Source organism: Eschscholzia californica, unplaced genomic scaffold (assembly GCF_041429995.1).
Source record: "Eschscholzia californica isolate CP2 unplaced genomic scaffold, dmEscCali1.0.p SCAF_1, whole genome shotgun sequence".
Taxonomy (NCBI): domain Eukaryota; kingdom Viridiplantae; phylum Streptophyta; class Magnoliopsida; order Ranunculales; family Papaveraceae; genus Eschscholzia; species Eschscholzia californica.
The window spans coordinates 54,294,803-54,309,206 of NW_028238198.1; the positions used below are offsets into that span (position 1 = coordinate 54,294,803).

A 14,404-nucleotide genomic window follows, 5' to 3' on the forward strand; every position below is an offset into this window, starting at 1 on the left:
TCAAATCATCAAGAAAACTTCCATTAAATCTTAATTTAACATCATAGAGAGAGAAAATCAGATTTTCTGCTAAACCTAGACAAAAAAACCTTAAGAACAACACTTACTTCTTGATGGAAACCAAAATTTCTCTATAAGATTCACCAAACTCTCAATCTTAATCAATTTCTTCCCTTAAGCTTAAGCCCTAGTTGCAGTCGGTTCAAAGAGAGAAAGAAAAATATGATTCTTTTTGGTTTCTAACTTATCCACTCGAATTTACTGTTTAATCCCTCAATTTTTATCAACTTGCAAAACAACCCCTAAATCTTTCCTGGTCGTAGAAACATCCTATATTCTGCACCAGTTGTTAATTTACCCATGGTTCTAACTTTCTCTAAACTCCAAATAGCCTTTCGTCTAACCTTAGTCTTGTATTTACTGAATCGAAACACGGGATGTTACAAAACCTAGGAATTGTCCTTGACTAGGGTTAGAATTGAGGAGTCGGCTCAGACCTTCCATAGCCAGCTTGAATAGGAAAGGAGAGAGGGGGTCACCTTGTCTGATTCCTCTAGAGGGGAAGAATTTAGGACCCAGGCGCCCATTGATGAGAGTCGACATGGAGGAAGTAGAGATGCAGTTGAATATCATGTTGAGTCAGTGCTCTGAGAAACCAAGGTTTCTCATGACGTCAATAAAAAAAGACCATTCGATTCTGTCAAACGCTTTAGACATATCTAATTTCAGACCAAAGTAACCAGTAGCCCCTTTCATATTGTTAAAAGAGTGTATGAGTTCCTGACCCATGATGATGTTGTCCGAAATATGTCTACCCGGAGCATAAGCGGCTTGGAAAGGGGATGTGATGGGATTGAGATTCAGTTTCAGTATCTCTGCAATAATCTTAGTGATGATTTGTAAGTAGTGTTAAGAAGACTAATATGACGATAGTACGCAAGAGTTTGAGGGATGGGCGTATTTGGTATAAGGCATATGTGGGTGTGGTTAGTGTCAGGAGGAAGGATAGCCGATTGAGAGAAATTTTTGAACTAAATTATAAATGTCTTGGCTAACCGTATCCCAGTTGGATTGAAAGAAGAACGGAGGGTAACCATCTGGCCTTAGAGCAGCATATTTCTCAACCACACCCACATATGATGGGGATAAAAAGATTGGAGATGGCAAGGTCAGTGTTATCATTAGAGGTGTTGTTGATGTTTTGAAGATGAGAGGTGAAGATATTATAAATGTCTTTCATATCTTGTTGCCAATTTCCATTGTTATCTTTGATCGCTAGAATTTGATTGGTTCTGTTACGTTGAATAGCTTGGGAATGAAAGTATTTAGTGTTTTTATCTCCCAAGGAGATGAAGTTGTTGCGTGACTTTTCTTTCCACGAGCCTTCTTGTTGTCTATAAAGCTCTTCAAGTCCAGCGTTGAGGAGTAAAATGTCGTTACTGTTATGATTATTTTGGAGGGAAGAAACGGTATTGTTTATTTGCTTTTCAATGTTGCCGAACACTTCCTTATTCCATTTGGTTAAGTGTTTGCTGAGGGAGGATAAATTATTTTGAATATTATGAGTTGTAGAGTTGTTATGATTTAGAGCCCATTTATTCGCGATAAACTCATGGCATTCCGGATGAGACATCCAGGTGCGAATGAATTTGAAAGGTTTGGGGTGTGGTTGATGGTTGTTAAGAGTGCTAAGGAAGATCGGGTTATGGTCAGATCCGACCGTATCTAAGTGTGTGAGACAAGAGCTGGGAAAGCTTTGGAGCCAACTATCATTTGCAAGAGCTCTATCCAGTCGTTCCTGAATGAGGTTTCCGGGAAATTGACGGTTGCTCCAGGTAAAGGGATTACCTTGATAGCCTAAGTCGACCAGTCCGAGCCGATGGATTATATCTAGGATCTCGGGCAAGTGAGAGTTAGAGGTGTCTTTTCCTTCGTTTTTCTCCCGAGGATCAAAAATGCTATTCAGATCACCAATTACAATCCATGGATGGTTGGAATTCGGCTTAAAATTAAGTAGAGTTTTCCAAGGAGATAGTTTATTTTTCTGATAAGGGCAACCATAGAAGCCCGATATGATCGTATTGGTTGTGCTATTGGGATCAAATATATATAGCTGCATGAATAATATTAGCGTTGGAGTTGATGATAGAAAGGTTGATGTGATTCTTCCAACAGAGAACAAGTCCTCATGCTTTGTTGGTAGGCTCCACAAAATGGCTCGAATACCATTTAGCGATCAGAATATGTTTCTCAACATTGAAAGATTTATTGTTAGTCTCCGAAAGAAAAATTATATCCGGCTGCTTATGGTTTATGAGATGAAGGAGATGTTTTCTGGTTAGGAATGAGGAAGTGCCTCTAACATTCCAACTCAGAATAGATAGGCTAGAATTGGTACTGTTGGCTGTAGCCATGAGCTGTAACCTGCCTGAGGTAGGTGACCCTCCAAAGGTATGGGCAGAGGTCTGAAGGCCCTCACCGGGCACAGGAGAAAGGATGAAACCAAAAAACTAACGGCACCCACCGAGAAAGGCCTATGAAGGCCAGAACTACGGCAGTAAGGGGTAGGGGTGGGAAAACGGTCCGGGAACCCGGGATCCGGCCCGATCCGCCCGGACCGTTTGGCCTTGCTGACCGTGTGCTACCCGAGCCGGGCTTACCCGGCCCGATGGCTCGGGCTTATTGGGCCGGGACTCGGACAGGGACTCAAATCCGAGTCCCGGCCCAATAAACCCGCCCGCAACCCGAGCACGATGACGCCCGTTACCCGAGCCCGCGTGCATTATTATACATCTAACGGCTGAGATAAGATACCTCTCCAAATTATAGCCCAGCCGTTGGATCCAGCCCACTTGCCTTTTTACCTATTATAAAAGCATCCACAAACAGAAACCCTAAGAGTTAAACCTAATGCCTCTCTTTCCTCTTTCTCCGCCTCTCTCTCTGCCTCTCTCTCCGCGACTCCGCCTCTTTCTCTCTAACTCAAACACCATCCTAAAATCAACCACGACTTAACCCTAAGATCTTAAAGCCAAAAAATCAACCATGAAGCAACCAAAAATCAACCAAGAAGCAACTAAAGATCAATCAAACTATAACAAAAGATCAATCTAATCTCTTCTTCTTCCAAGTCAAAGAGCTTCGTTTGTCTTCGTCGCAGATCTTCTTTACAAAATCGATCGAGAATGACTCATATCCTTTTAGATTGAATTCGATTAGTTCTATTTCACTTAATTTAGGGTTTGATTTATCCAACTTTGATTTGATATCTGATTTGGGGGTTTTGTTTTCTTATTAGGGTTTGATTTTGTTTTCTTAGTAGGGTTTGATTTTGTTTTCTTATTAGGGTTTGATTTTGTTTTCTTATTAGGGTTTGATTTTGTTTTCTTATTAGGGTTTCAGAGATGCTAAGGCACTCCAGGAGTAAACAACAAAGAAAGCTCAGAAGGAATCTGGATTTGGAGGAGCTGATTCAAGCAAAAAAGCTATTAGGGTTTTGATTTTGTATTTTGTTTATTATTTGATATTAGTGTTGTAATTTTTAATGTAATCTTTTTTATTTTATTTTTATGATATGTTATTACGATGATTTAGGGTTTCATTTGTTATTATGATGGCTAAAAAAAGCTAGTATTAAAAAAAGATTATAAATGAAATGGTATGGTATTAACTATATTTTTATAGAACAAAAAAAATACTCAAGAAAATAAAAATAAATAACCCGAGCCCGTCCAGTCGGAGCCCGTTGTAACCCGCTCGGGCAACCGGGCTCGGACGGGCTACGGGCTCCTATATTGCGTGTTTGGTCCGGCCCGATCCGCCCGACTCCCTACCGCGGGCTCGGCTTATCCAAGCCCGATCCGCCCGAGTCCGGCTCATTGTTGTCCGAGCCCGTCCGCGCCCGTCCGATTCCCTCCCCTAGTAAGGGGTAACACTGAGGGGAGGGGTGAAAAATAACTGGCAGAGAGACGCACAGGAGGCGCCAACGTCCACGTCTTCACATATGGAGGGCGCCAATAGCTAGGAGCCCCTCTAACACTTTTGTGGGCGCCATTAAAACGCATATCCGTTTTAACTTTTACATAATAATTCTACAAATTAGACCTCTCTCTCGTTAAGATTGAAACCTAATCTTCGTTGAGGAAGCAAAGATGATGAGGCTAGTGGGTTGTAGCAGAAGATTTCTAGGGTTAGGACATCAGGACCAAAACAAGGTTCCATCACTAATTCGTCTCTATCATGAGAGAGTCGTTGATCACTATGACAACCCTCGCAACGTTGGATCATTCGATAAGAATGATCCTACGGTTGGAACTGGTCTCGTCGGAGCTCCGGCTTGCGGCGATGTTATGAAGCTTCAGATAAAAATTGATGAAAAATCTGGAAAGATCGTCGATGCTTGCTTTAAAACCTTTGGTTGTGGATCCGCCATTGCTTCTTCTTCCGTAGGTCAGTTCTTTTCAATCTAATTTATTGTAAAACTTAGGGTTTCCGTGTATACTTCTAAGAGTTGTTTGAACCCAAACTAAAATTCGATCAATCAGAGCAAAAAAAATCATATTATCAATATTTATAGTTTCCTTTCATTTGCTGAATTCGAATTATAAGTAATTACTTGATTCTGAATGTTAATTTCAGCTACTGAATGGGTAAAGGGGAAACAAAAGGAAGAAGTCTTAACCATCAAAAACACGTAAGTACTTTCATTTTCTGATCTTTCTTCTTCATTTTAGGGTTTCTTTTTCATTTCATATAACATATCTTATACCATAAGATATGTTATATAAAAAATGTTGTGATAAAAAAATAGATTCATCTTTAGTACTGTATCAAGCTATTGATGCCTGTATGGTTTTTCATTGAAGTTAATTTCATGGAGGATTGAAGACTATGTACTCGCTCTTGTCTCAATCTCTTTATGCTTTGCTTATTTTGATGTTAATAAGATTTGTTTAAGCATAAAAGGATAGAGGTGTGGCATGAATTTTTTTCCCCAAAAATGTCAAGTACCAAGGGTCTTTTTCTAGTACCAATGTTACCTAGAATTCGGTCGCACCTTTACATAGTATGGTACCAACATTTCTTCGATAAGCTAATTTCAAATGCAATACATTTCAAGGAATTAAGTTTTCGAACAGCCGAAATGATCAAAATATTTCCATTTCCATAAGAACCGAAATTTCCACCGAACCGAAATTTAATTACTTTCTCTTAACAATGTCTGATCATGTCACAACAAATATTTCAATTTCCATGCTCATCGAAACTTCTACCGAAACTGATGCATATAAAACAAATAAATTTACTCTAAAAAATCATGTCCGTGAACCATAATTAACTAGCTAAATAAAAGATCTTGTAGTTAAGAATTTAACTAGTTAATCTTTTAGATTGTCACGAAGAAATGGGTTAATTAAAGCTGAAAAATCATGTATACTAAGTTTGGAGTATGGATCAAAAAAGTATTCACCAAGTACAAAGAAACCTGTATGGGGGCGATAGAGTGTCCCATAACTTTGTTCCTTTACGTTCTGATGCATGTTTGTTTTTGGAGCTTCGTGAAAATATGATCATTAATTTATGCAATCTTAAACAAGAAACCTCCACCTTCGTATCAAATTAGTTCAATTTTATACCAAAAGAATGTAATATTCATTTGATATGTTTTATAAATTTCCTGCTGTAAGTTTTGTGGATTACTGATGTTCCATTCGAAGAACTAAAACTTTGTAAGGATTAAATTCAAGAGCTGGATACACTTGCCAATTCCAAAAACATTGGAGAATTTCATTTGATACGTATTTCCATGAATATGACAGGGAAATTGCGAAACATCTGTCTCTTCCTCCTGTGAAGCTCCACTGCAGTATGCTTGCAGAGGATGCAATCAAGGCAGCTGTAAAAGATTACGAATCAAAGAGAGCCAAGTTGTCAGGAAATGCGGATGCTGCATCCGTTGAGAAGGCTGCAGATGCTTAATGAGCTTGTACTGCACAAAGATGAAATTGTCAAGCAAATCGATAAATTCCGCAAAATCTGTGTGTAAGAATACTGTATATCTATCTTCTTTGGCAAGATTATAAACTTTTGAATTAGTTTTTTGATGTGTTCTCAACTTGGGTTTCCGATAATACTCTATTGGTCATTGTTGGTCGTCTTCATTTTCGATATCAAGATGGAGTTATGTTGACAGCAGGGGAGAAAGAAATAATGGGTCATAAAGGGTGAAGGAAAAGAATACTGAATGGTTTTTTTTATATGGACCTGTTTCTGTTATTTATTTAAGAGCTGTTAATTAGCAGCGAAAAACAAGAAAAAAAACTTTTATTTTATGTCAAGATTTGTGGGATGACGCCTAATAACACATATTTGATGTACTATTTTCAACTTTTAACCCATCAAAATGTTTTGGTTTTCACCCTAGTGACCGAACATGTCGCTCTAAGGCTCTAAGGTTATTGGAGTCGAATACTATCACTTTCTTTTCATAAAAATACCAAGTTTAGTTGGAACATTCGGTGAATGCTTAAACCTATCTACATTCTACAAATGGTATCAGAACGAAGAGGGCAATTATAATGGAAGTGGTGTGAGTGCCCAAGGTTAGGCACAAATTGCTCATCTGTGCAGGAGATGGCAAGTCTACATGGCTTAGGGGAATGTCTAGAGTCTGGGCCATTGAAATTATTTCTCCAGAGATACGAAATTATTCCTCTAAATTTAAGTTGAGAATATCTCTTTTGTTTTTAGTGGTTCTCTCTTGAGGCTGTAATGAAATGAAGTTGAGAAAATTCCTCTAAAATTTCCAAGGAATCCTGTGAAGCACAAAATCTCATTTCTCAGCCATGAAAGTTCTCGAAAAGATCTTCCAACTTTTGTGGCATATTGCTCTTCTTTCATTCAAGCCTGATAAAATTATTAAGGACAAAACTACGTCCGTAGCTTGAACTTTGCTTTCGACAATAGTGTGGCTCTAAATTTTCGTAGATATTAAATTATTTTCGTTTTTGTCTTTTCATATTTTTCTCCTTCTGTTAGTAGGCCAACTGATGGAAACTCCCCAACATGACCACCCCGTTTCTAACTATCAACGACTAAAAGTAAAATCTCTACCATTTATTCTGTTGATAAGGCTCCAGATCAACGGTAAGTTGTATGATATTTATTGCATGTACATACTCCAACCGCACATATTTCAGCAAAAAGAAAAAAGAAAGGAAAAACATTATTAGGTTGTTTATTTAGGCTAAATATCACCTAATTTGCCATGCGAATTTCTTATTTTAAGCCACAGTCTTAAGATGTTTTCTTCTAAGGACACCATTGAAGAAAAGATCTTATAAATTGTTACAACAACATAGTTTTCCTATATGTAATATGTTATTGAGACAAATAAAAACAAGTACTAACAATGATCCTTTTCCCAAAATCGCATGAGATTACCGTGAGTGATATTTCATATAATGTTTGGAATTGGTGAAATGCACCAAGAATCACATTCCCGAGAGAACATATTTTTCCCTTAAGACTGGAAACCCTAAGAGCATCACCAAAACGCAAAACTCAATCTTAAAAGTTTGGAGTGTCACATAGGATTTTCTGAGTTTTTTTTCAAAAAATCGTCTCTAATGCAAAACTCAACTAAGAACTCAAAGATGATGTGTCGAGGGTAGGGGTGGGAATCGGGCGGGTATGGGCACCCGCGGGTAATTCTGAGTCGGACTCGGGCGGGTCGGGTAAGTTTCTCCTCTGCCCACTCGGGTTTTCGGGCGGATTCGGGCGGGCTTTTCTGAAATCTCCTATGATCAAAGCCCGCCCAAGCCCACTAAAACATCGGGCAAGTCGGGCTTCGGGCATCGGGTTTCTTTATCTGATATTTTTCTACCAGATCAGGAAACTCTAGAAATTTGATATTGTTCAAATAAGCTTCTCTAAACAAATTGATACCAAATCTTTACAAAACTTATAAATCAAGAATGAAAGAAATACTTAGATTCTGTAACATAAGAAATCAACAACTGATATAGATCTATATATGCAAACATGAGACTAGGTTGTCTTCCACTTTTTTTCTTGTCTTTGTATGTTTCATTAGTTCTTCTTTGTTCTTCCTTCACATCAAAATAATCTTAAAATTTGACCAATACATAGAGATGGAAGATGATCCCAATAACTTATTTAATAGAGAAGAAGGTTTGCACAAGAAGGTATAGTAAATAAGAGAGAAACGGCTACAGAGACAACGTAGATTCTTTTTCTCTCTCTATGCTACCGAATTTTTCAGATTCAATGTGGTAAACTATTAGGGTTGCTACAATGTGTAGTTTATATATCTTGAGAGAAACCTTAAATCTACTTTGGCTTTATAGTGAAGTATAATCGACACTCAAAGTGATTGGCATCTATAGGCACCTGTCGGGTGATCATATCGGGCTCGAGTATGGGCGGGGTGGCGGGCAGAGCTTTTCACCCGAGCCCGCCCACGAAAAATCATCGGGCTGGGCGGGTAGTACCCATCTTCGGGCGCGGGCGTCCATGGACATTGTCGGGCGCGGGTAAACGTGACGGGTATCGGGCTTTCGGGTAGAATTCCCACCTCTAGTCGAGGGTGGAATAGAGATATCTAAAGAGGACACTCCAAAAATAGAGTGTCCTCTTGAGATATTTCTAATTGTCTAACTCATCAATATTTAAATTTCAATCAATAGAAATCAAGTCTTCGTATATTTCCAAAATAACTAATTACTTTTTTAGAAAAATAACCATGCCACATAAGTAAAATAACGAAGTTTAGAGTTTTGCATTGGAGACATACAAGAATTGAGGTTTTCCACTTTCGCCACCTAGGAGTGAGAATCTCATTTGGAACTCGACAAATAGGACGAAAAGAGATTTTTTTGAGTTTTGTATTGGAGATGCTCTAAACTTGTGCGGTGGGTAGGTCAGTCATTCCCGTTTCATTGGAATAGTCAATCAAGTAATCATCTATGGAGAAAATTAATATCCACCAATCTTATTTGTAAGCAAGCCGAACAGATTTTGTTAACTAAAATACACATAACGGGATTGTTGTTTTTTTTTTTTGTTGCAAAGGGATTGTTGTTGTTTTCTTTTTTGTTGAAGCTGGGATTGTTGTTCTTGGTAGTCTCATTCTTCTCCTGGACCCAAATATGGCTTTAACATGTTAAGTGGTCTTCGGCACCTCACCCAAAAAGCTACCTGAAGTGAAAAGAACTTCGTACGAACTTACATACTAACCACACGTCCTTTCTGCAACCAATGGTAGATTATCTTCACCATTACCTCTCAAAATAGATATTTTTAATTTGATAGACTATTGGACCTCTCTACCCTGTAAGGGTAATTCAAAAGGCGAGGATTTCTCTCACACTTATAAACCGGCCACATGCCTTTCCTAGTTTCTACAATCGATGGAAAAATTATCATAACATGCCGAATAAGACGTTGCCAAATTATAACTTTTTACATATTTGTGTTATATCATTCATTTTTTTTCAAAAGTGATCTTTCTCAATTTTCTTTTGTCTATATAAGGGAAAGGGTTTCCCATTTAAAACTTGGGAACAAAAGCAAGTTAGTGTTACCATCCTTAGTGGTTCTAATCAATTACTTCCTCACCACTTCTCAAACACCATTTCAAGTATCCATATAACTTCAGCTCTATTATAACTATTAGACTAACCTTTTGACTTTTTTGGCTCCTAAGTGATAATGTCTCCGGTAGAACTGCCGACTGTCACCGGCGGAAACGGGAAGGTCATTAGCAACAATAAAAAAGGATACTCAAAAAGAGGTTTTGTGACTTTCTTAGCAGGTAATGGTGATTATGTTAAAGGAGTGGTTGGTTTAGCGAAAGGATTACGTAAAGTTAAGAGTAATTACCCATTAGTGGTGGCGATGTTGCCGGACGTGCCAGAAGAACACCGTGAAATCTTGAGGTCTCAAGGCTGTATTCTTCGTGAAATTGAACCGATTTATCCACCTGAAAATCAAGTTCAGTTTGCCATGGCGTATTACGTTATTAACTACTCAAAATTACGTATATGGAATGTAAGTATACATATTCATTAACATATGCAAGTAATAAAGTTAAGTATGATCCTCAATATATGGTTCATATGTTTTATCGCCCCATGACCGCGGATATGGTCCAACTTCCTTTACTAAGTACATATCTTATGTGTTTCTGAAACATGTCAAATTGAACTTCGGCCTAGTCGAGTGGCATAACCTAACCTCTTGTTCAAGAGAACAATTTCAAACCTAGACCACTGCAATTATTGAACCTTGAGTAATCTCTTCACTAATAAAATATTGTTATCCATCATAAATGTAAAAAATTATTTGAACATCGATATTTTGTTTTACTAAAATATAATGAAATTCATAATTGTTGTGTATGTAGTTTGAGGAATATAGCAAGATGATGTACCTGGATGCTGATATTCAAGTATATGAAAATATAGACCATCTTTTTGATGAACCAGATGGATCTTTCTATGCTGTAATGGATTGTTTCTGTGAGAAGACATGGAGTCATTCGAAGCAATATTCTATTGGGTATTGTCAGCAATGTCCAGACAAGGTTAAATGGTCTAATGAAAAGATGGGTTCTCCTCCTCCTTTGTACTTTAATGCTGGAATGTTTGTATTTGAACCAAGCAAGTTGACTTATGAAAGTCTTCTTCAAACTCTTTATCTCACTCCTCCAACTCCCTTCGCTGAGCAAGTAAGTTACTTAATCTATGTACCATCTTATTTCGGTCGAAATGACTGAAATATTTTCATTTTCATGACTACTGAAATTTCCACCAAAACCGGAACTTCATTCCTTGTCTGACAGTTAAAACAACAGTTCTTTTTTCTTCTTTTTATTATAACTATCGAGTAAGTGGTCTAAATCATGTATTGTCTTCTTCTTTAATTGCAATGCTAGGACTTCTTGAACATGTTCTTCAATCACATATACAAGCCAATCCCTCTAGTTTACAACCTTGTTTTAGCAATGCTATGGCGCCATCCTGAGAACGTCCAGCTCGACAAAGTTAAAGTGGTTCATTACTGTGCTGCTGTAAGTTCCTCCTTATCTACCTTGCACTATTATAACTGTTTTATCCACTCCTTATTTGGTTTACTTTACATAGTATTATTCTAACTAGGTTTTCCATTTCTACTTTATTTTGTCGGATTTTGATTTGTGAAGAATCTATTACACATATATCATATTCAGACTCAATATTTCCGATTATTAAAAAAAAAACACCACCTTAGACACATTAGAGTTGGACTTATTTTATCTTCAAACAAGTCAGAATAAATACAATTAAACAAATACAACTTAAACCTTGCAAAACTGTAAATGCAGGGATCGAAACCATGGAGGTACACAGGGATGGAAGAGAACATGGATAGAGAGGATATTAAGATGTTAGTAGCTAAATGGTGGGATATTTACAGTGACGAAACACTCGATTTTAAGCCGACAGTGGACTCTGTTCCTGAGACCGAAACATTTTCAAGGTCGACATCGATAATGGCTACAATGCCAGAACCTGCTGTTTCTTATATTCCTGCACCATCAGCTGCTTAATTATGCCATAAAAGTTTCTCTCTCTCAGTTGTTAATCATCATAAGTACTACCGAATGAAGTTTCGATTTTCGGTGGGAATTTCGATAGACATAAAATAGAAATATTTCAGCCACTCGGCCCAAATATTTCGAAATTTAATTCTTTCACAAGTATACATGAGTTTAAAATAGTTTATGTATATATGTTGATTATTAATCCTCCTCCATCTGTTATGAGCATACATCTCTTGAACTATGATTGTAGTATACCAACCTTAACTTGATGAGTTGATGTTATCGAAGATTGATATGAATCTTCAAAAGAATTTGCCTTATTTTCAAATGCTGAATTAAATCATACTTAATTCCTTTTTACTCCACCCATTTATCTAAACATGTTTTTCAACGACTCTTTAACAGTGATATTATCCTAATATGTTTAAGAAACACTAAATAAAAGAATCTACATATACTGACCTCTCATATGAGAGATTAGTGTGGTGGGTCGATGACAGGTTGACTCTAGTGCAAACTGTTAGTTTGTGGTTGTTGATCGCTCTTCTCCCATACGGGACTATTCTCACACGCTTCCTCAGTGTGGCATTCTTCGAGCCTATCACTTGTTTTTTTTTTTATCTTTGCATGTGACATGGAGCATGTGTGACTTTGGTTTTTAAACCTTTCATGTGTGGGCCTAACTCTGACGCCATGTTATGTTTCTGGTCATCCAACTTAAAATCCTATTCCTTTCATCACAAAAAAAAAAACTTAAAATCCTATCTCCATATATTGGTGGGACATTATATTATGGGCTGCAAAAATCCTAAACTAAGGGAACCAAAGTGGATCAAAGGACACCATTTCACAACTTGTGGATACCTCCATATTTTCTTAAACCCTATCTCCAGATATTGGTGGGACAAAAGAACAAATTTAGAGGGGAAAATCTTGAATTCTTTACAACCAGAATTTTAAGAATTTCCTGTAGATGAGGAATCTGTTTTGAGTGTGACAAGTAGTGGAGAAAATCTTTACCTATGTCCAAGAGAAAATTGAAAAGCTAATGTTCCATTTGTTATGACATAACTGGAGCTCCGAATTTGAAGATAAGGCATTAAATACGAAAAATACCTAGATCTGACCTCTTGCATAGATATTGATATCATGATATGGTCCATATGGATGATCCATATGGAAAGCACAAGGTCCAACAAAATGGAGAATCTTCAACGAAGGCCAGTACAACATTACTAAAACATATTATAAGTATTATGTGAGAGTTTGTATGTACATGAGTACATGTAGTAGGTAGTGGCAAAAAAAAACTGTTCAGGTCCTTAATAGACCACTCTAGATTAATAATGTTAGTGTATAATTTAGCACAAGTTCATCCAGCAATAAGAAATTACAAGTAAGAACGGTGAGTAAAATTAAAGTACTACCAACTAAGACGAGGTTTACGTATGTAAACTTTTGTAAAACCTTCGAAGAAGTTTTATTTATCTTCACAAAATCTTAATAAAATGAAAGATTATCCTCTCGTTATCCAGAAATTACAAGTAACAAAATTTTAAAGAGAGAAAGTGGTAATTAGTTGTAACCAATCCAGATCTGAAATCTGAATTGGGACTACACGTCTGAGTAAGGGCCCACTTATTTCAGACTTTAAAACAAGTCCGATATGGACTCCCACCATCTGAAACATCTGAATGACGTATATATCCCCACAAATTTTAGGAAAATACTTTCCTATCCACAAGTTCATCTCTGTTACCGATACCACCCCCAGCATCACTGCCACCACCAGAAGCGAGTCCACATAGGGGCATGTGCCCCCGCATACCGAAATGTGAGTTCCCCTACCTTTTTTTAATTAACCTTTCATTGACCCGAAGAAAAGAGTCCACAAATAAGTAACGTTGCAATAGGGACTACACAAATAAAATTGAACTTGAAAGGGGCAATAACACAAGTTGCCAAAATTTTGGATTTAAATTGAATGCGCTAAGTCATACGCGGCAATGCTGCTTGCTCTTCTAGTGAATTGAATGGTTGTTTGTAAGGCCTGGGTTGTACGTCTGATTTCATTCCCTAATCTCCAAGGGATATCATGTAAGCCGTCCGATAAGAAGGATACCAATGCTTTGAAATCTGTCTGCACTGTAAGTGTAAGCACCGTCTACATACATTTTGATCATCCCATGAGGGATCCATTCATAGATCTGCAAAATATTGTGATAAGTAGTTCAAGAGGGTTGAGGATATGGATACCTGTATTATCTCTGAGCTTTGAGAAAGATTTGTTGCAAGAGTCCATGATTGATGAATAAAAAGTAATAAGAAAATAGAGTAGGGATAGAAAATAAATGATGAAAAGAGACTAAATTCCAATAATTAAGCCTGCTGAAAGAGGAAAATGAAGAGTTCCCCTACTTCAAATTTCCGCCCACATATTATTTGGTGCCCACATAACTTCTCCGGCCACATAGTTGTTTGGTGCCCACGCAAGTATTTTCTCACTAATTGACTCTTTTAAGCCCATTGATCCCGCCCTTTTTATTCTAAAATTCTAATCCCACACACATTCTAACTCCAGCCAGTACACAACTCACTTTTTTCAACTCATCTATTAAATATTACTAGAGTTTTCTAATTTCATAGTCTCTCATATATCTATATTCATTTTTTCTCTTTAGCCTGCTGCAACTCATTAACATAAAATTTTGGAGTTATTTTTTCTCTTTAGCCTGCGGCAACTTGAGCCAGTACACTACCACTTGAAGTATTTTTAGTTTAAATTGAAGTTATTTTTTT

General features: G+C 37.3%; 2 protein-coding genes and 1 long non-coding RNA gene across 3 annotated transcripts; 2 read left to right on the forward strand and 1 right to left on the reverse strand.

Annotated features, from left to right (window-relative positions):
* Positions 1–4,064: 4,064 nt before the first annotated feature.
* Positions 4,065–6,161, forward strand: LOC147567652 (iron-sulfur cluster assembly protein 1-like). Its single transcript, XM_086654275.1, has 3 exons — positions 4,065–4,449; positions 4,639–4,693; positions 5,820–6,161. The coding sequence occupies exons 1-3, from the start codon at positions 4,152–4,154 to the stop codon at positions 5,977–5,979; spliced, it is 513 nt and encodes a 170-aa protein (XP_086510401.1). The 5' UTR covers positions 4,065–4,151; the 3' UTR covers positions 5,980–6,161.
* A 3,140-nt stretch (positions 6,162–9,301) lies between these two features.
* LOC147567653 (galactinol synthase 1-like) lies at positions 9,302–11,913 on the forward strand. The gene is made up of 4 exons (XM_086654273.1): positions 9,302–10,071; positions 10,427–10,750; positions 10,958–11,092; positions 11,387–11,913. Exons 1-4 carry the CDS (start codon positions 9,733–9,735, stop codon positions 11,609–11,611), a joined length of 1,023 nt encoding a protein of 340 aa, XP_086510399.1. The 5' UTR covers positions 9,302–9,732; the 3' UTR covers positions 11,612–11,913.
* LOC147567654 (uncharacterized) lies at positions 9,536–12,232 on the reverse strand. The gene is made up of 2 exons (XR_015230812.1): positions 11,235–12,232; positions 9,536–11,194 (listed from the first exon to the last, which is right to left on the reverse strand). It is a non-coding gene; the product is annotated as an uncharacterized LOC147567654 (long non-coding RNA).
* Between the last annotated feature and the right edge of the window lie 2,172 nt (positions 12,233–14,404).